Source organism: Notolepis coatsorum (assembly GCF_963971535.1).
Source record: "Notolepis coatsorum genome assembly, chromosome: 17".
In the NCBI taxonomy this organism is placed as follows: domain Eukaryota; kingdom Metazoa; phylum Chordata; class Actinopteri; order Aulopiformes; family Paralepididae; genus Notolepis; species Notolepis coatsorum.
Window position 1 is genome coordinate 38,616,225 of NC_140181.1, and position 21,458 is coordinate 38,637,682.

General features: G+C 44.5%; 1 protein-coding gene across 1 annotated transcript in view; it reads left to right on the plus strand.

Annotated features, from left to right (window-relative positions):
* The first annotated feature begins 8,608 nt into the window (after positions 1–8,608).
* The window catches only part of vps13d (vacuolar protein sorting 13 homolog D), a 200,101-nt gene continuing 187,251 nt past the window's right edge, over positions 8,609–21,458 (plus strand). The window contains exons 1-4 of the mRNA XM_084334010.1: positions 8,609–8,745; positions 9,743–9,820; positions 17,941–18,131; positions 18,438–18,518. Of these exons, the coding sequence (XP_084190136.1) occupies positions 8,649–8,745; positions 9,743–9,820; positions 17,941–18,131; positions 18,438–18,518 (447 nt within the window). The 5' untranslated portion in view covers positions 8,609–8,648. The remainder of the gene's footprint in view (positions 8,746–9,742; positions 9,821–17,940; positions 18,132–18,437; positions 18,519–21,458) is intronic.

A 21,458-nucleotide genomic window follows, 5' to 3' on the forward strand; every position in this document is an offset into this window, starting at 1 on the left:
TGGCGGAGATTGCGTTCGTCACCAACGCTGGAGACGCTGGGTTCGCGTGTTCGAATCCAGCTCCCGGTGTTGTCACCAGCTTGGCTGGCCGTTCACACTAATACAATTGGCAGTATTAGGGGGTGGGGAAAGCTGGCGGGTGGGTCCTGGGCGTTGTGGACAGCGACCCCTACAGTTCGGTCGGGGCGCCTGCTCAGCGTGGGTAGGATCTGGAGAGAGGTAGAGCGGCCTCCCACACGTTACACTCTCCCAGTGAGAATCTGCGCGGCCAGGCTGGCTGCCGGCCTCTCGGACCAACAGTAGGGGAAAGTGCGCAACAACCAGGAAGGGGGTTGGGAATTGGCATAACGACTAACAGTGGGATGGGAGAAAAATCGGAAAAAAGGAGGGGGAAAAAAGATAATCAAAAAAATATAATAATAATAAAAATAAAGTCTGCTATAAGCTATTCTCCCTCTTGTGTGTGTGTGTCTTTATGCAGATCTTTATGCAGTTTTAAAGCACCTTGGCTTTGTTCTGAATGCACTTTGTTGTAGTTATCCTACAGAGAAAAGAAAATGCACTTGACTTTAATGCACATTTTGTTGTATGCAAAGAGAAACAATGTACAATCTTTCAGCAGTCAGTCTGGAATTAATGTATGCATTCAAAAGTGCTGAAATTTTTTTTATGGGCCCATAATAGTGATTATTAATATTATTTAACTTAAGTTTTGCCATAATCATGTATTTTGCCATAATCAGGTAGCAAAACTAAAATAAAAAACATTATATATGTCATATACGGAAGTATATAAGATATACAGGGGTAGTTCTAAGGCATGGCATTGATCTGGAGTTATATTGTTACACTGAACGTGAATGAGTCAGTCTGTTACTGCATACTGAAGTTGTCAATAAATGAGCTGAGCTCGCACCAAGTCATAGCCTCCAGACGATTAATCTACATGGTGTCAGAAGTAAAGTAGACAGAAATGGCAAAATGTCAACCGCCGGCGAGTTTTCCTTTCGACAAACCAGGAGAATGGCCCGAATGGAAGCAGCGTTTTGTGAGATTCAGAACGGCTACCAAGTTGGATAAGGAAGAGGGTGCCGTGCAGGTTAGCAGTCTGATATATGGGAAGCGAGTCGGAGAATATATTCCGTTCGTTTGAATTTGAAGTAGTAGCACATCAAAATGACTTTACAAGAGTGCTAGTGAAGTTCGATGACTACTTTGTACCGCGACGGAACATCATACACGAACGGGCATGTTTCCATCAACGGGTACAGAGAGCAGGAGAAAAAGCAGAGACTTTTATTAGGGCTTTGTATGAACTGGCTGTGCATTATGATTTCGGCGCGAGCAAGGATGAGAACATCCGTGACAGAATCGTCGTTGGAGTCCTCGACAAAGAAGTCTCCCGTAAGTTGCAGATGACGAGGGACCTGACACTCGCGCTGACCATAGAGACGGTCAGGCAGTCTGAAGAGGTTGCGGCGCAGATCAGCATGCAAGGAGAGACAGCCGGAGGCGGGGCGATACACGAGGTCACTCACAACAAGCGCTACAAAGGCAATGGCCGCCAGGGTAAGCCACAAGGGGGCGACAGAGGACAATGTAGACAGTGTGGGAGAGCGTGGCACAGTAGAGATGAGAACTGTCCAGCTAAAAAGTCCACATGTAATACCTGCGACAAAGTATGGCACTGGAGCAAAGTGTGTAGAAATAGGAAAGCAGTATGTGAGGTCAGAGAACAAAAAGAAGTGCAGCAACAACAGCAGGACTCCGGGTCAGAAGATGGGTACTACATGGGGGAAGTGAGTAAAGCAGGTGGGTCGCCAAAGAGGTGGGCCGTCAAGGTGTTGATGGGCTCCACACCGGTCGAGTTTAACCGGTGTGGGGCGGATGTGAGCATCATGCCAAACAGACCGCTGGAGCCTGCGGAAATACCACTGGACAGCCCAGGTGGCGAGCTGCATTGCATAGGACAGATCCAGAACACTGTGACCTACAAGGGTAAGACACACCCACTCACAGCTTATGTCATCCGGGGGCCTACAGTAAACAACCTACTCAGCAGGCCAATGGGACATTACAAACTGAACCAGTAAGAATACTGCTGAAGGGGAGCTCCCGTAGCTCACCGCATATCTCTGCGCTATTTCTGCGTCGGGGAAAACCGTGCTCGTCATGGATCTGGGGGACACGAGTTCGATTCCCGGACCCGCCGTCATTTCTCAGAATGTCTTCCCCTGCTCTACATCCCATTTCAACCTGTTTCTGTCGGTCATGCTTGACCAGAAAAGCGATAAACGCTAAAAAATAAAGTAAAAAAAAATAAAAAAATACTGCTGAAAGATGGCGCCCAGCCGTACGCGGTATACACAGCGCGATGTGTACCTCTCCCTATGCTGCAGAAGGTCAAGGAGGAGCTCCAAAGGATGGAGAGGAATGGCATCATTGAGAAGGTGACACAGCCTACCGATTGGTGTGCACCCATGGTGCCGGTCCTGAAGAGCACAGGCTGTTAAAAGAGAACAGTACACCCTGCCCACTACCGACGAGATCACAGCAAAGCTAAGTGGGGCCACAGTCTTCACGTCACTCGATGCCGCCAGTGGATTCTTCCAAATCCTGTTGCACCCAGACAGCTGTAAGCTCACCACCTTCATCACGCCGTTTGGCAGGTTCAACTTCAAGCGACTGCCATTTGGGATCACAAGCGCGCCTGAAATCTTCCAGAGGAAGATGATGGAGACCCTGGACGGGTTAGAGGGCGTCGAGATCTTCATGGACGACATTCTCGTCTACGGGGCCACAGAAAAAGAGCATGACAGTCGCCTGGAGAAGGTGATGCAGCGCATAGAGACGGCTGGCCTGAAGCTGAATAGAGAAAAGTGCTCCATCAAGCAAAGTCAGCTACGGTTTCTCGGGCACATCATCGACCAGTCCGGGATCCGGCCTGACCCAGCAAAAGTGGAGGCTATCCGGCAGCTGGCGCCGCCAACAGATGTGCAGGAGCTGAGGAGGGTGCTGGGAATGGTGAATTATCTCGGCAGGTACATCCCAGACCTCTCAACAGTAGGACAACCGCTGTATGAGCTCCTGAAGCACAAGAATGCATGGACAGCAAACAGCTTTTCAGAGGATCAAAGAGCTGTTCACCACAGCACCAGTACTCGCCTTCTACGACGTGAGCAAGCCCACCGCTGTGTCTGCCGACGCAAGCAGTTACGGGTTAGGGGGCGTGCTACTTCAACTTCATGGCGAGCAGTGGAAACCTGTGGCGTACTGCTCAAGACGCCTCACTGAAGCAGAAACGCGCTACGCCCAGATTGAAAAAGAAGGTCTGGCGGGCGTGTGGGCGTGCGAGAGGTTTGACCGGTACCTCAGTGGACTGGGCCAGTTCAAGCTAATAACTGACCCCTTGTACCTCTCATTAACACTCGCAGCCTGGACAATGTGCCTCTCCGATGCCAGCGACTCCTCATGAGGCTCATGAGGTTCAACGCGGTGGCAGAGTATGCTCCTTGAAAGACTCTGGTCATCGCAGATACTCTGTCACGCAGCCCAATGGCCAACACAGGTGCAGACTTGGACACACAGCGTGAGGTGGCATGCTATGTGGCTAGTGTAATGGAGGGGATCCCAGCGTCCACAAGCAAGATGGACGAGATCAGAGCGGCCACAGCAGCTGACGCCGAACTGTTGTCAGTCGCCAGACTCATAAAAAAGGGATGGCCTGAACACCTAGCCGAGGTGCCTATCGAGGCGAGACCCTATGGCCCAGTGAAATCAGAGCTGTCAGAGCTAAATGGACTTGTTCTAAGAGGGAACAGGATTGTCATACCGAGACAGATGAGGAGAGATCCTTCAGAGAATCCATGAAGGGCACCAGGGCCTAGTGAAATGTAGGGAGAGAGCGAGTTCCTCAGTATGGTGGCCTGGTCTCTCCACAGAGTTAAGCCAGCTTGTGGCGTCGTGCCAGGTGTGCTGTGAACTGAAAAGAACTCAACAAAAAGAGCCTCTCCTCTCCACGTCACTCCCAGAGCGACCCTGGAAGAGGATCGCCATGGACCTCTGTGAGTAGTACAAGCACAACAACTACCTAGTAATATCAGATTATTACTCTAGGTTCATCGAGATACTCCACCTGTCTTCCACAACCAGTACACAAGTCATTCAGAGGCTGAAGGCTGTGTTCGCGAGATTCGGAATTCCTGAGGAAGTGGTGAGCGACAATGGACCCCAGTTCGCAAGTATGGAGTTCAAGGAGCTGGGTAGGCAACACTACACGTCCAGCTCTCATCACCCGCAAGGCAACGGGCACGCAGAGAGAGCCATGCAGGAACAGAGCTGCGGCGGAACCGGCGCCACCTCCAACCGGTGCCTGCGATGCAGCCAACCCCAGCAACGCCTGGTGAGTGCGCAGAGACAGACTCCCACTCTGACAAACACACCTTGTTAGAGACTGTTCCTGCCAGTCAGAGTGTGGCTACAGCTACACCTACAACCCCGTTGTCTGGTCAAACGGTGACCCGATCGGGACGACTGAGTAAGCCGGTCAAGAGACTTGACCTGTAGATCGGTCAGGTAAAATGGACTGTGCAGAGTTTTGGGTACAATGTTAAAAAAAAAGAAGAAGAAAAAAAAAAAAAAAGGAATGTTGTATTGGATGTTTGATTGATTGATTGAAAACTTTATTAACAGATTGCAGAATGGGTACAATACAGTACAGCTCAATACACACAATTGTTAAGGGGATGCAGACCAGAGAAAGACTTTCGTCTTGTTTACATCAGGGTCCCCCATTTTCAATTCATCAGGACATATATGACATACATGACATACAGATAGACAGTACTGCTACATCTATACATTTATGACATACCAGATTTGCAAATACAGTACTGTTTGTGATACAAAAAGAGTCCAGAAAAGAGAGTATATACATTTGACATAGAAACTGTACATTGGAGGAGGTTGGGTGGGTTTGTGTGGGGGGGGTTGGGTAGGGAGGGGTTGGGGGGGAAACACTGTACAACTGTACAAGCAAAACTGTACATTGAGATATTGACAACCATACTAGGTCATTTACATTGGAGGGGGTTGGGGGGGGGGGGAAACACTGTACAAACAAGCAAAACTGTACATTGGAATATTGACAAAAATGTTGGTTGGTGATTTAACTGTAATAATAACACTTGAAAGCTTAAACAGTTCATTGTTTTAGACAGAGACCAGAATGTGTGATGATGTCTCAGATTTAAGTTAAAAAGGTATGTTCAGCCTATAGTACTTTTCATTTGGAATGTTCCTATGATGTTAGAGATAACATGCTGAAAAGGGGAGATGTCAGATATGGAAGTATATAAGATATACAGGGGTAGTTCTAAGGCATGGCATTGATCTGGAGTTATATTGTTACACTGAACGTGAATGAGTCAGTCTGTTACTGCATACTGAAGTTGTCAATAAATGAGCTGAGCTCGCACCAAGTCATAGCCTCCAGACGATTAATCTACAATATATATATTTATATTAATCATTTTCGGCCTTTCGGCATTCGGTTTTCGGCCAACTGTTTCCTATTTTCGGTATTCGCTTTCGGCCAAGAATTTCCCATTCGGTGCATCCCTACAAAATAGTGTCGCAGACCATGGAAGGGGAGGCGAATTCCCACTGATATAGTTGGCCAATGGCATGTTTATACCCAGTCTCATGGCGTCGATCCAGACAAATTTTCAGCAAAACATCAAATGGACGACCCACATCAGAACATCGTCACAGAAGCACGCAAACGATTGAACCACCTCAACGCACTCACAGGCAAGAAAAATTTTGCATCACCGGAAACAATCATCAAAGTTTATGCCAGTTACATCCACTCATTATTCTAATATACCATGCCGTCTTGGATCACCCTCTCAAATAACCAATTACAGCAACTCCAAACCATCCAAAAACGAAGCAATAAAACTGGCGTACAAACTAACCAATGACATAAAAACGAATTACATCAATACGATTTCTGGACTCACAACCATCAAGCAACGGCAAGAAATAATATGTCAAAAATATTTCAACAGAGCCATCTAAAAGCCATCACTCCAACCCATTATCCACAAAGCACAATGGACTGCCAGTAGCCCTCATGCTCCATCTGTCAAATCATAAACCCCCCTTAAGAGAGCACAAAATGACACTGATATGCATACACACTGTATATAGACGTATGCACTTTACACATTCCAAATATTTCACATGTATTATTATTTACTATTATTGTTATTATTTGCTATAATTTATGTTTAGCTATTGACATTCATTTATATATATATATATATATATTATCATAATTATTTTTTATATAATTTATTTTTTATCAGACATTTAAACTTTAAAATGTCATGTCTAAATTATTTGACTGCCTGCTACCATCCCATGTATTTATGGATAGAAAAGAGCAACAGCGCGTCTATATTAATCCCAGCCGAAGAGTGCAAGAGCGCTTCCGCATTTTGCCCTGATTGGCCCCAAAGAATGCATCAGATGCAATAATCATAAGCTCTCCTCCAACATACCAAAGTACAGCTACGCCCCCTTGCGTATGAAAATAGTACCTCTCTGTGTTCCATCCCATAGAGTGGATTTTAAACATGTTCCGTACTTTTTATTTGTCAAACACCACAGCACAGACTCCTCGCTTTTGGGGGGCTTTCATTGTTATAGGACAATAGTCATTAGTAATAGGCTACGTATTATAGGCTACTAACGTCACGTGTATTAAAGTACATTCGATTATAACTCGGATGTCGGAGATTCCGACTTCCAACGCGGACAAATCTAATAAAATGGCAACTGGGAGTTCCTAGTACGCAAACTCTGGTATTATTTCTCAAACCCTAGCATAATATAAACATTAATGTTGTTATTCGCTGTTTTAAGAGTACATGTGTAAGTATATTAGCTATAATGTCATTGTAAACTATCCTTGTGAGTTGTAGTTCATGCGAGACAAATTGCGCGAGACAAATGACGCGTTTCCCCACTTTCAACTTCGACCATAAGCGAATGTAGCACACCTTCCCATTCCCACCACTAGATGGCGCCGGTGACTCGCGAGTAGGACAGACAGCGGGGAGGTTTTGTTTTTGTCACGTGACCGGAAAGTCCCAGTTGGAAGTTCTGCCATCATCACAAGAAGGAAGCTTATTTATTTTAGCTACGCCCGCTACACACTACACTGAGACATGTAACTTTGACATCTGAACATTTGATTTAATATTCATCCTGGGAAGGATTTACTGTTGTTTTCTACGAAAACTAACCATTGGTGCTGTTGGGTGAGGGCTCAGTTGTCACTGACACTGTTTCTTTAGGGGCTTGGTCTCTAACCCAACTGACTGTTAGCTAAAGCTAAGTATCACAACCGTCCTTGTCCTGTCGTCTCCCGCTGCACCCCTCTGTGTTGACTCGTCGGTTCACTTTCACTTAATAACAATAATAATAATATCGCGGGTCAGATCATTGTCTTGACAGCTGGTGCCATGCAGGTCAGCAGCAGGCTAGTCGGCTAGCAGCACTAGTGTCCTTCCTGTCCTCCTGGCGTGTTGACAAGACGGGAGCAGCGCCGACTCAGTGGAACAGCTTCCAACATGGACTCCCCCCGGCGTGTTGTTTGTCATGAGGAGTAAACACACTAACTAGCTGCTGGAGGAGGACGTCCTGCTAGCTAGCGGTACGTCAGTATTTAAATAGCCAATAGTTCTGCTTCCAACTTCCGTTTAGTTAAACGTTAATGTTATTGTTGTCACGCATATAGTAGGGATAGAAACACGTAACGTTAGCTAAGTGTTATTAGCCCAGGCTGATATTAGACCCCCCCTCAAGCAAACTTCATTTAAAACGTTGACCACTGACCTGCGGGTCCAGAGAAGGCGTTGTAGTAGCGTATGTGTTATAATGGGGTGGCGTTGTTAATAGCTGTCTAGCTATTGTGATTAGTTAGCAATGAGAGGAGCTACAATAGAGGTCAGATACGAACTATCCTCTACGTTATTAACTATTAAAAAGGTTTGATTGATTGAAAACTTTATTAACAGATTGCAGAATGGGTACAGTACACTCCTGATGAATTGAAAATGGGGGACCCTGATGTAAACAAGACGAAAGTATTTATCTGGTCTGCATCCCCTTAACAATTGTGTGTATTGAGCTGTACTGTATTGTACCCATTCTGCAATCTGTTAATAAAGTTTTCAATCAATCAATCAATCAACAGCTCAATACATACAAGTGTTAAGGGGATGCAGACCAGAGAAAGACTTTCGTCTTGTTTACATCAGGGTCCCCCATTTTCAATTCATCATAACATATTATGACATACACGACATACAGATATAGACAGTACTGCTACATCTATACATTTATGACGTACCAGATTTGCAAATATAGTACTGTTTGTTAGTGTCAAGGCCCAGTTTGGTAGCAGGTCGCTAGCCAGCCCCTCGCTTTACTTAGCTCTCTCTTCCAAGTTGCATTATGTTAGTCCCAGTCCAATTCATTAATTGTGTTTCTGTGTCCCTCTCCTTGCCAGACGTTGGCCGTTTGGAGGCTGCAGCCTAAAGGTAGACATTTGACAGCCCTCCCCCTGACCCTTCAGAATGTTGGAGGGACTTGTTGCCTGGGTGCTCAACACATACCTGGGCAAATATGTCAGCAACCTAAACACAGACCAGCTCTCCATCGCCCTCCTTAAAGGTAATTTAATTACACGTGTATAGAATAGAATAGACTAGTTCTTTATTTGCCCACAGGGGAAATTTGTCCTGCACACACACAGGAGGTAGACAATAAGATTACAGCTCACATTTCAGTTAAGATCTTAGTAGCACTGTAAAATAGATAGTCAGTGACGGAAAACAGAATTTTTTTATAGAAGAATTGTGAAAAAGTAAGTAAGCTAATTGAAAGGAAAAAGACAAACATGAAAATAAGAGGAAAGGAGAGTCATTCCACCTCTTCATTCAGTCAAAGGTCACCACCTCCAGCGAACCTCATACACTTTTATTGTTCAAATATTCCATGTTTTTGCAGTATTCTATTAAACACATGTTCATTTAAAGGCAGGTTTGTGTTACATTTTGGCTAGTGAATATCGGGCCCCATCTATCGGCCTCCTTGATTAATAATTACTAATAATCAATTATGGTATCGGCCCTGGAAAAAACATATCAGTCGAACCTTATTCAATACGAAGGAAGAAAGCAGTGCTAGACAATTAACAATTAAAATTAGATTCAGACTAGTTTCTTTGCAAGAAACATAACAAACATGCTCATATTTCAGTTAAGATCTTATTCAGGATGTGATAAACATCATGTAAATCCCTGTATAGGTGAATACATGGAATATTCCAATCCATATAACCATAGAAATGTAACTTACTCTCACTGCAAAGAAAACAATAAACAGGAAAAGGTAAATACACTCCTGCACATCCTGTTTAATATGGGTAGATTGTATTCCATATGAGGGTCTCTCATCCTGTTTAATATGGGTATATTCCACATGAAGGTCTCTCATCCTGCTTGAGACATCTGGCTATTGTAAGAGGAGACAAGCGTTTACATGCGTCAACTCAAAAACACAACATCTGAGCCCTGAATAAAATATGTGTTGCAAAAGTGGTCATACACATGTCTTATGAATCTAAAGTTGCTGAAGCCTGCACATCTTGTTCCTCCTTCTCCCTCAGGGGCGGTGGAGCTGGAAAACCTCCCTCTGAGGAAGGATGCCCTGCGAGAGTTTGACCTGCCCTTTGAAGTCAAAACAGGTAAGGAGGAGGCTCACATGACTTCTGCTACTGACCATGTTTACATGCGGACAGGAAACCTGCTAAAGGGATAGTTGTGATTTTTGGAACCCTAGCCTATTTCCTATTTACCAATGAGGTTGTTGATCAGTAGAGTCCTTTCTCAGCACAATCCATGCTGTTCCTCATACTAGCTCCGGCAAGTTTGCCACAAAAACCAATGCAAAGTAAATGGGGTCGAGCTCCTGTCTGTACAAGTTGATAGAGGCTCACTGAAATGTACTCAACAGTGCCAGGTGCCAGTGTTTCCCTTATATGCATTCAGCAGCGCCGCTGTTCTGAGACAGAGAGAGATACTCTCATTATGTGTGAAGCAAGTAAGTGTGCACTGCGCTTAGAGAGAGAAAGAGACTCTGTACTGTGTAGAGAGAGCGAGAGAGAGAGAGAGAGAATTCAAGATAATTCTACTCAATATGAGGAAGAGCATGGATTGTGCTGTATTATCAGATTTGTTGAAATGTGCAGTGACAGCCAAACAACACTATTCTCCATGAGTGTATGAGACGGGAAAACTACAGAAGCTCCAAGAAGCAGCATGGATGAACATAACATCTCAAAGATAATTTTTTCCAAAGACCGAAGAATATGCCAAAATTCACTGTCTAACGTTACGTTAGTTGTCTCCTTCATCTCTCTCCCCCTCGCCCCCCCCCTACACACACACATCCTGAGATTACAGCTGTCTGTAGATTTGACATCAGTATCGTTATTTAACATGTGGCAGTGGTCAGTGGAGGTAGAGTAGTCGTCTGGTAATATGAAGGTTACAGGTTAGATTCCGGCTCCTCCTGGCAGCGTATCGGAAGTGTTCTTGAGCAACACACTCAATCTCTAACTGCTCCCGTCGAGCAGGTTGGCACCTTGCACGGTTCCCTCCACTGTCAGTGTGTGAATGGGTTGTACGGTTGAAGTTGTAAAGCGCTAAATGCAGTCCATTTACCATTTAAACAATATCCTATGCATATGTCTCACAACACAACGACACACAATAATGGACTGATGGTGACTTAATGTCTGCAGTCCACTAAACTCTATTTGACGGCACCAGACCAAAACATCTACTTTTGAGGTTTACCCCGTCTGTCCCACATGAACTCAACAGGTGGTCAATTCAAACAGAGAACACCATTTCCACTGCTGCGATGGCTTTCAAATGTAGACAGGATAAAAAGGCCCATTTCAGTGTGTCTCTTTCAACCCTCTCTCCCGCTGTGCTCCATTGTCATTTCTTACGTGTTTGTGTGGTCTGTCGCACATTCCTATTCAATGCGAGGACCAACATAAGAGTATGCAGGGGACATTGATCTGTTCACTTAAGCAATATCACACCAGAGGGAAATTTGCACAACTTCAACAGTGTGATATTGCTTTTATACAACAGTTCTACAATTGCCACTTTTATTAGTTAACTCAACAATAAGTAACAACAGATTTGTTTGTTTATTTAATCATTTATTTAGCTCCGCCAACAAATAGTTCTACAGTACAACTGCGCTCTTGATCCTGGACCGTTGCCTAATTAACGCTTATTAATAGAACACCTGTGCGGCAGGGTTTCCGTTAGAAAAAATTGTTGCCGGTCTCCTTGACCTGCAAGATTTCAATCTACCGGACAAATGAGATTAATTCCGGTTATAGTTTATTGAGCTTTAAAACAATTGATAGGCAGGCTATATAAAGAATGTCATCCTCAAGGCATGTAGATTTATAATATTATTACTTAAAACTAGGCTACTTTTGCGCATACAGTCATTAATATATTCCAAATAAAATAAGTCCCTCGATACTCCGTGCTGCTGCTGACTTGAAATAAAATAGACCGTATGTGGGCAGTCGGTCCGACACTAAACAGCAGTCTGTTATAATCACATTTTTATGAGCTAACGAATTCCGTTATATTGGACATTTGTATTAATTATATCAAGCGAAGAACTGAGAAAGCAGAGAGACGGCAACATTATCGTGGTTTGCGTGACGACTCTCTCCACCTCGCAACGACTTATTTGCAAAGAGTATGGCGCTGCAGAGCAGCTGATTCAGCTGTTATTGGCTCTTTTCTGGGAACCGCACAGCAGCGCCCCCCACCCAACATTGGCTGAAAATGGCTGAATTGGAGTACTGCTGGAATACTGCATTGTGCTGCTGCTGCTCCGGCTCTGCAGCTTCACAAAAGTTCGCACACCCAGCACTAAGCTCTCGCTGACAACGTCGTTGTCATTATTAGAAGCAACGAGGAAACAAATGTAATGATCGTTTCGTTCATCGCATAGGCTATTTAATTTTAGCCTATTTTAATACAATTCAAATAATCAAATTGTGCTTAGACTCAGGGAATTATTTTCACCGGACATTAAGACCGGAGAGATTAAATATGTCGGACTTCAACAGATTTTGCCGGTCAAATACCGGTAATTACCGGCTAACGGAAACGCTGCTGTGCGGCGGAGTGATACATATACTGTAGTTAAAAGTCTCAGTGCTGTTATACTGAATATCATCACTCATGGAATGCCTCTTGTCCAATCAAATGACTTGTTTAGAACTAAATGTCAGTTTAACATCCAGAGTAATCCTCCTCTCTGAAAAAACTCCTTGGTTGGTTCAGTGTTTGGGAGTGGAGCTGAGTCAGTCAGAGGAATGATCAGTGTTTGTTTGGGAGTGGAGCTGAGTCAGTCAGAGGAATGCTCAGTGTTTGTTTGTGGTTCTCATGCTGCACATGCAGAAGCTACATGAATGGTTGAATTTTGATGATTGATGAATTTGGGTTTGCCATTGAGATGTGACAAGAGAAAAAAGAAAATCTTAACCTAGTATTATTCTTCCCGCTTTGCGGTCTTCCCCGTGTTCTCCATGCATCTCAATGATCTGTCTTGTCTATTCAGAGAATGCTATGCTAATGTGAAATCAGGATTTTCTTGTGCGGTGACAAGTGTGTTCTAATATAATGACGTGGGGAAGACGCAGGTTGTCACATGGTCATGTCAGGCATTCATCAGGGCTCTTCCAACAAAGAAGACCTTTGTTGACCGGCAGTCGTCAATTTGTCCTGACCGATCGAAATGTTATTCAAATTCTTTCATCATATTCACCTGATGTTTCATCAATCACTGACATGTGTGTTGCATCCCTCTGCCTCAAGAGGGAGCCCTCACTTCTTAGCAGTGTCTAAAAAATGCCAAAAGGAAGAAAACCCATAATTGGCAAGCCACCTGATCGTCACATCGTAACAAAATCAGTGGCTTACTGAGTGCCATCGTCTCAGTCACTACAGATTGTGTAACGATGAAAAAGGCCACCACTCACTCAAGAGACCACTATGTAAGCTTTACACTTTTGTTTGTTATAGAATTCATGTGTGGATCAGAATCAATTGATACACATTGTTACACACAGAAAACACCATGGTGACCCACAGTTATTCAACAGTTATTCATTCATTCATTCATTCAATATTTATTTAATCTCCAAGGATCATTGAGAGCAAGCTCTCATTTACAATGACGTTGAGAAATACAAAACATAATAAATACAAAAAAAGAAAACAATATAGAAACACAAAGTCAATCAATTAAACATTTAAAATAATTTAAAACAACTGCACACTGTGTTGAAATGGTTTGCTATTATGATTTAAACCGACAATAGATACTAATGAATTGATTAAAGTGCATTGCAAAACATTCCATTCTAATTCTAATAGAAATCGAATTAAAAGTATTATAGGGTCGTCTTCTCAATCTATGATATGCAGTGTGAGAGAAAATGGTGGTTTTTTCAATGTATATTTGGTTTATAAAACTGATATAAAGAGACGCTTTAAGAGGGTAATATCATTATCATCACGGGATGATATTGACGGTGGAGAAGAAGAGGTTTCACAAGCACACTGCCAGCGAGGGGGGTTTGTTTTAAATTCCGATTGGAAGACAAAACAAAGATAAGGAGCGGTACAGAGCGAGGGAGAGGGGTGACCTCTTTAATGCAACAGTGAGGTTCCGAGTAGGGCCAGACTAGAAATCTGGGAGACCAAAGAAACGAATCCCACAGGAGGGAAGAGACCAAGATACTCTCTCCTCTCATCACAGAGAGGAGGGGGGGGGGGGGGAAGAATGCCACATCATCATTAGCTTCGGCTACCACGAGGATGGTCTTGGCTGACGACCGGGCCTGACCACTTTTGGACTGAATAGCAGAGGGACAATCTGAACACACCGAAAGGTAATTAGAATAGACTCTTCAAGGACAATAACATCTGTCAACATCTGAGCTGAGGTTTCTGTTTATCAAATAAAACCACGCTTTTCCTTGTAAGGTATTTCACGTTGTCAAAGTGTCGAATTCTTACGGAGGTGGAGAATTATTATGGTTTGCGGATTGTACTAACGGGGAGAGATAAGGATCTTATCAGCCAGTGTCAGAGACGTCAGGACCATTAAAATGACACAACGCAGAGGAATTGGATGGAGAGCCAAACAGACGAAGACGTGATACTGGCCAGTTTGATCAGGATCTAACAGTTGATGCCGTTTGGACCCGGATTATTGCTTGCTTTGAAGTTGCTTGAAAGGAAGAGACTGTGCAGTGCCGAGGCGTGAAGGGGTAGCCATGGACGCGAGCCAAGCCAGCAAGCGAGCAAGGCCAGCGCCATGGACCCAGCGAGCGAGCCGAGCAAGGCCGGAGAGATAAACGGCGCCATGGACCAGAACAACTGACGGTGAAAAGATAAAAGTCTGGAGAGGGCCGACGGCGGTGGAAATGAGCCTCAACCAAGATGACCGACGGGGCGGAGACGGCCAACAGGGCGGAGACGGCCAACGGGGCGGAGACGGCCAACGGGGCGGAGACGGCCGACGGGGCGGAGTCCAGCGGTCGCAGGCGGTGTTGCCCAGGGGAGAACGAGGCGGACATCGGAGGGGGCTTCCCTGCGGAGACGCTGTTTAGAGAGCGTTTTGAAACAACAGAGCACGGGCGGTGAATCATGGACAAACAGGGACTTCCTTTCAGAGTCAATCAGGAGATCGAGAGACGAGACAACAGCGAGAAGTCCTGTGTTCATTGATTAGGAGTATGAGATATAAATGGAGGATTCATATAGAAGATATATGTATAGAAGGATATATATATAGAAGGTTGATAAGAGGGAAAACAGTAAAACAACAGGATATAATTATTGGGAGCAGACAGAGGAGCTCCAATTGTTATGAGTCGTTGGATGTTGTTGGTTTTGGTGGTCGGTTTCGGTTCCCTTTGTGCACGAAGGGGGGCGCAAACAGACATCAGGCAGCAAGATCACTGGGTTGACCGTGGGCCGTCTTCATTTCTTGTGCACAAGAGATGAGGTTGGTTTGCTTCAACCACAGGCTATTTTTGGCATAATTAATTAAAAAAACAAATAATGATTTATGATTCTGAAGGGGTGATAAGAATCAAGGGGGGATTGAGAGAAAATGGTGGTTTTTTTCAATGTATATTTGGTTTATAAAACTGATATAAAGAGACGCTTTAAGAGGGTAATATCATTATCATCACGGGATGATATTGACGGTGGAGAAGAAGAGGTTTCACAAGCACACTGCCAGCGAGGGGGGTTTGTTTTAAATTCCGATTGGAAGACAAAACAAAGATAAGGAGCGGTACAGAGCGAGGGAGAGGGGTGACCTCTTTAATGCAACAGTGAGGTTCCGGGTAGGGCCAGACTAGAAATCTGGGAGACCAAAGAAACGAATCCCACAGGAAGGAAGAGACCAAGATACTCTCTCCTCTCATCACAGAGAGGAGGGGGGGGGGGGGGGAGAATGCCACATCATCATTAGCTTCGGCTACCACAAGGATGGTCTTGGCTGACGACCGGGCCTGACCACTTTTGGACTGAATAGCAGAGGGACAATCTGAACACACCGAAAGGTCATTAGAATAGACTCTTCAAGGACAATAACATCTGTCAACATCTGAGCTGAGGTTTCTGTTTATCAAATAAAACCACGCTTTTCCTTGTAAGGTATTTCACGTTGTCGAAGTGTCGAATTCTTACGGAGGTGGAGAATTCTTATGGTTTGCGGATTGTACTAACGGGGAGAGATAAGGATCTTATCAGCCAGTGTCAGAGACGTCAGGACCATTAAAATGACACAACGCAGAGGAATTGGATGGAGAGCCAAAACAGACGAAGACGTGGTACTGGCCAGATTGATCAGGATCTAACAAGTGGAACACAGAGGCTCACAGAAAGTGCACAACATCAGTGGGCCTTAAGTGTGCCTTCGCCTCACCAGTCTCCCAACATTGCATGCGAAGAGGAGCAAGATGTCAACATCCCATAATATAACCAACCAATGGACAAGGAGACAACCACGATGCCACCAAGCACATGTCCTCCATTCCAATATGAATACACTGAAATTAGGCACATTTTAATTACATTTTTATATTAATTATACAATTTACATATTAGTACTACTACATCAAAGCAGGCGTAGCATGCTTACAATTAACAAGTTCATTGCGTGTTGTATTATGAGTTCATTGTGTGTTGTATGAGTTCATTGTGTGTTGTATTATGAGTTCATTGTGTGTTGTATTATGAGTCCATTGTGTGTTGTATTATGAGTCCATTGTGTGTTGTATTATGAGTCCATTGTGTTGTATTGTATCGAATTAAATCGAATGAAAAAATATTGCAACCATTCTAGCAGCCCTACTTCACACTTCACGCTGTGAAGGAAGGTTGTGCTGCATTTACAACACAAGACAAAATTAGAGCAACACGGCATGCGGCACAATGAATTTTATCTCCATTATCTTGTTTTCATGATCGCAGAGAGCCAAAATCGTAATAAGTTTAATCGCCCAACCCTACCATGGACTTACAAGAACTGTTCTTTATAGTACATTCAGATACAACGCAAAGAGAAATATTGTCTCTCTTTACTTGCATCAGTTTAATTGTTGATAACTGTAACCTATTCAATATCTATAGGCTACACTCAGTGCCGCTACAGCATTGAATACATTTCGAGTGAGTGCCGTTTGTGCCACCTGGAGCTGCGTCCGCTCGCCTCCGTTTGCATCTTTCAGTCGACTTTTATTAGTAGTTTAGTCATTTTTCGTGTGCTTTTTTTCCCCCGGACAGAATTAACTATTTCCTGAAAAAATTATAAAACACTTCCACGTAACTTGATTTGAAGTGGTTCTTCAGCAAGATTGCATGTGGGAAACACAATTTTACAGATATGTCGATTATGACTTCTCGACAAAGATTTTATTTGAGTGGAGGACAGCCCTAATGTTTCTTGTTTATAAACATACCGTGTTCGAGCCAATCAGCAATAACCGCTGAATCATGTGACTGATTTGCCCCCTACCTGTGCTGCTGCGCTAAAAACGTACAACAGGGCTCTATAGAGAAACCATGCAACTCCCCTGACTAAAAGTATAACTGAGCTCTATGGAGAAACCATGGCACTCCCCTGACTAAAAGTACAATGAGGCTCTATGGAGAAACCATGGCATTCCCCTGACTAAATTTATAATGGAGCTCTATGGAGAAACCATGGCATTCCCCTGACTAAATTTATAATGGAGCTCTATGGAGAAACCATGGCACTCCCCTGACTAAATGTATAATGGAGCTCTATGGAGAAACCATGGCATTCCCCCGACTAAATTTATAATGAAGCTCTATGGAGAAACCATGGCACTCCCCTGACTAAAAGTATAATGGAGCTCTATGGAGAAACCATGGCACTCTCCTGACTAAAAGTACAATGAGGCTCTATGGAGAAACCAAGGCACTCCCCAGACAAAAATTTGTTTCAATCAAACGGCTGGATGTCATTTAGTCAAATCAGCATGGCTGTGAGTGTGCATCTTCCACCTTTTACATTATCTAGCTTTGGCATGAATTGATTGTTTAGACTAAATATATTGTGGTTTTCCCCGTTGTTCTGACCAGGATTACGTTCTTTTTTGCCTCCTTGATGCGCATCACACTGAGTCTGACGTGGAAGAGAAACCCATCTAATGAATGATTTGTATCGAACATATTGAAAAAATAAATAAGTAATGGTGATTCCCCTCCATAGGCTTCATTGGGAAGATCACACTCCAGATCCCATTCTACCGGCCCCACAGTGACCCATGGGTCATCTCCATGTCCAAGCTCAACCTCATCATCGGCCCCGCTCGCCCGCAGGAGTATGACGAGGAGAGGGAGAGAGAGGAGGAGAGGGAGCGCAAGAGGCGCCTCCTAAAGGCACTGGAGGACAGATGGAAGGTACTGTAGGTCGAGGAGTTTTAACAAGATGGTGCTGAGTCACAACTAGGGGATAGTCTGGTCCCTGTCCTAGTGTCCGGGAGGCAAAATAAAGCCATTTGCTGTAATTTCCTGCAACTTAAAAACATAATTTCAATAAACACAAACACAAGGGTAAGTTCCAAATAATTTATTTAAGTATATGGTCGCACAATAGTTTAACGTTTAACACAACAACAAAAACACACACACACACAGTGATTCTGATTGTAAAATGCTCCCTCAAAGACGGCTAACGGATGTCTGTTTGACGTGTGTCTCCCGTAGAGCGAGTGTGAACAGAGAGGCGAGTCCTACTGGTCCTCGGTCACTGCCTCCGTGGTCACCAGGATAGTGGAGAACATTGAGGTAAGACATCTAAAAGGAACGGGCCCCATTGGTGTTGTTTCCTCTCCACATTAATCTAGTGTCTCCTCACTGCTTTGCCTCTACATTAATCTAGTGACCTCCTCACTGCTTCTCCTCTACATTAATCTAGTGGCTCCTCACTGCTTCACCTCTACATTAATCTAGTGGCTCCTCACTGCTTCTCCTCTACATTCATCTAGTGACCTCCTCACTGCTTCTCTACATTAATCTAGTGACCTCCTCACTGCTTTCACTCTACATTCATCTAGTGGTTCCTCACTGCTTCCCCTCTACATTAATCTAGTGACCTCCTCACTGCTTCTCCTCTACATTAATCTAGTGACCTCACTGCTTTCCCTCTACATTAATCTAGTGACCTCACTGCTTCCACTCTACATTAATCTAGTGACCTCCTCACTGCTTCGCCTCTACATTAATCTAGTGACCTCCTCACTGCTTCTCCTCTACATTAATCTAGTGACCTCCTCACTGCTTCTCCTCTACATTAATCTAGTGGCCCCTCACTGCTTCTCCTCTACATTACTCTAGTGACCTCCTCACTGCTTCTTCTCTACATTAATCTAGTGGATCCTCACTGCTTCTCCTCTACATTACTTTAGTGACCTCCTCACTGCTTCCACTCTACATTAATCTAGTGACCTCCTCACTGCTTCTCCTCTACATTACTCTAGTGACCTCCTCACTGCTTCCCCTCTACATTAATCTAGTGACCTCACTGCTTCCCCTCTACATTAATCTAGTGACCTCACTGCTTCCACTCTACATTAATCTAGTGGCTCCTCACTGCTTCTCCTCTACATTAATCTAGTGACCTCCTCACTGCTTCTCCTCTACATTAATCTAGTGGCCCCTCACTGCTTCTCCTTTACATTACTCTAGTGACCTCCTCACTGCTTCTCCTCTACATTAATCTAGTGGCTCCTCACTGCTTCTCCTCTACATTACTTTAGTGACCTCCTCACTGCTTCCACTCTACATTAATCTAGTGACCTCCTCACTGCTTCTCCTCTACATTACTCTAGTGACCTCCTCACTGCTTCCCCTCTACATTACTCTAGTGGCTCCTCACTGCTTCTCCTCTACATTAATCTAGTGACCTCACTGCTTCTCCTCTACATTACTCTAGTGGCTCCTCACTGCTTCGCCTCTACATTAATCTAGTGACCTCCTCACTGTTTCTCCTCTACATTAATCTAGTGACATCCTCACTGCTTCTCCTCTACATTAATCTAGTGACCTCCTCACTGTTTCTCCTCTACATTAATCTAGTGACCTCCTCACTGCTTCTCCTCTACATTAATCTAGTGACCTCCTCACTGTTTCTTCTCTACATTAATCTAGTGACCTCCTCACTGCTTCTCCTCTACATTAATCTAGTGGCTCCTCACTGCTTCTCCTCTACATTAATCTAGTGCCCTCACAGCTTCGCCTCTACATTAATCTAGTGACCTCCTCACTGCTTCTCCTCTACATTAATCTAGTGACCTCCACACTGCTTTCACTCTACATTCATCTAGTGGTTCCTCACTGCTTCCCCTCTACATTAATCTAGTGACCCCGGCTCCTCACTGCTTCCCCTCTACATTAATCTAGTGCGGTGGTTCTCAACCTTTTTACACCAAGTACCACCTGATGACGTAGCTGGCTCTCCAAGTACCACCATATGACCGACGTTAAAATTCAGTCTATTCAGCTATGCACAGTTCACACAGGAGGCAAATGTATTCCTAATAACATTATTTATTGTTAACTTTTGTCAGACACAGCCACAATGTACAAAGGGGGAGCACTAGAACTAGCAAACTCTTCCACACAATTCTCATACAATGCAAGGGGCATTGAGAACATAATAACTAACATTCAGAAAACAAAGAACAACTATTTCAGCAAATGTACTTAATTCAAACACACACTCTCTCTCTCAGGCTGGGAAATATAGTGTGAAATATAGCCCCAGTCAGGCCACTTTTTAAGCGGGGGGGTCCCCCACCAGGAATTTATTTGTTACAAAGACTTAATTTCCTGCATTCTGGTGCAGGAACTTTTAATTTGTATCCACTTTTTCTATTTTTCTCCCATCCCAATTTAGCCGTGCCAATTCTCCCCTCCCCTGTCTTGAACGCTGCTCGCATATGCCCCCCACTGGTCGGTTGTAGGGAGGATAGAAGCCTTGCATCACATGTCCCCTCCGATACATGTGGAGGCAGCCTGTCACATCTTTTCACCTGCCAGCGCGGACTCTCATTTGGCGAGGTGTAACGTATGGGAGGCTCACACTACCCCCGCTATTTCCCGGTCTCTGCTGTGCAGGCGTCCCCCAACCGACCTGTAGGTGTCGCTGTCCACAAGGTCCAGATTACCACCCATCGACTTCCACCAGCTAACTCTGCCAATTGAGTTAGTATGACGGCCGGCCCAAGCCGGAGGCAACGCAGACAGCCGGAGTCGAACCCGGTGTCTCTTGCGTTGGTGACGAGTGCAATGTCCGCTGCGCCACCCAGCCGCCCCTGGTGCAGGAATTTTTTTATTTTGACCCTTTAACACATCCGGGGCCATTCACGTATATATACGTGATTGGGAGCCAGCGCTTGACGGCCAATCACATATATATATGTTTTTAACTTGTTATTTATTTTATTCGCTATTGCCATTCATAATTCATCGAGGCACCTTGTGCATGCTGTTCTGAGTGTGTCTGGGCCGATCTGAGCCGTGCGGGCGGGGTTTAAATACTCCGGCGAGCCAAACGGTCACCACCATACATCTACAAGGCTGCCCCCCCCCCCCCCTCGTTCATATGCAATGCTGGAGAACGTGGCACGGACCTCCGCGCCCAGTACTTCAAATGGCGATCAGATAATTGGATAATTTTTTTTGCATTACATCAGAGACAAGGTAAGAACACTATATATCAAATCC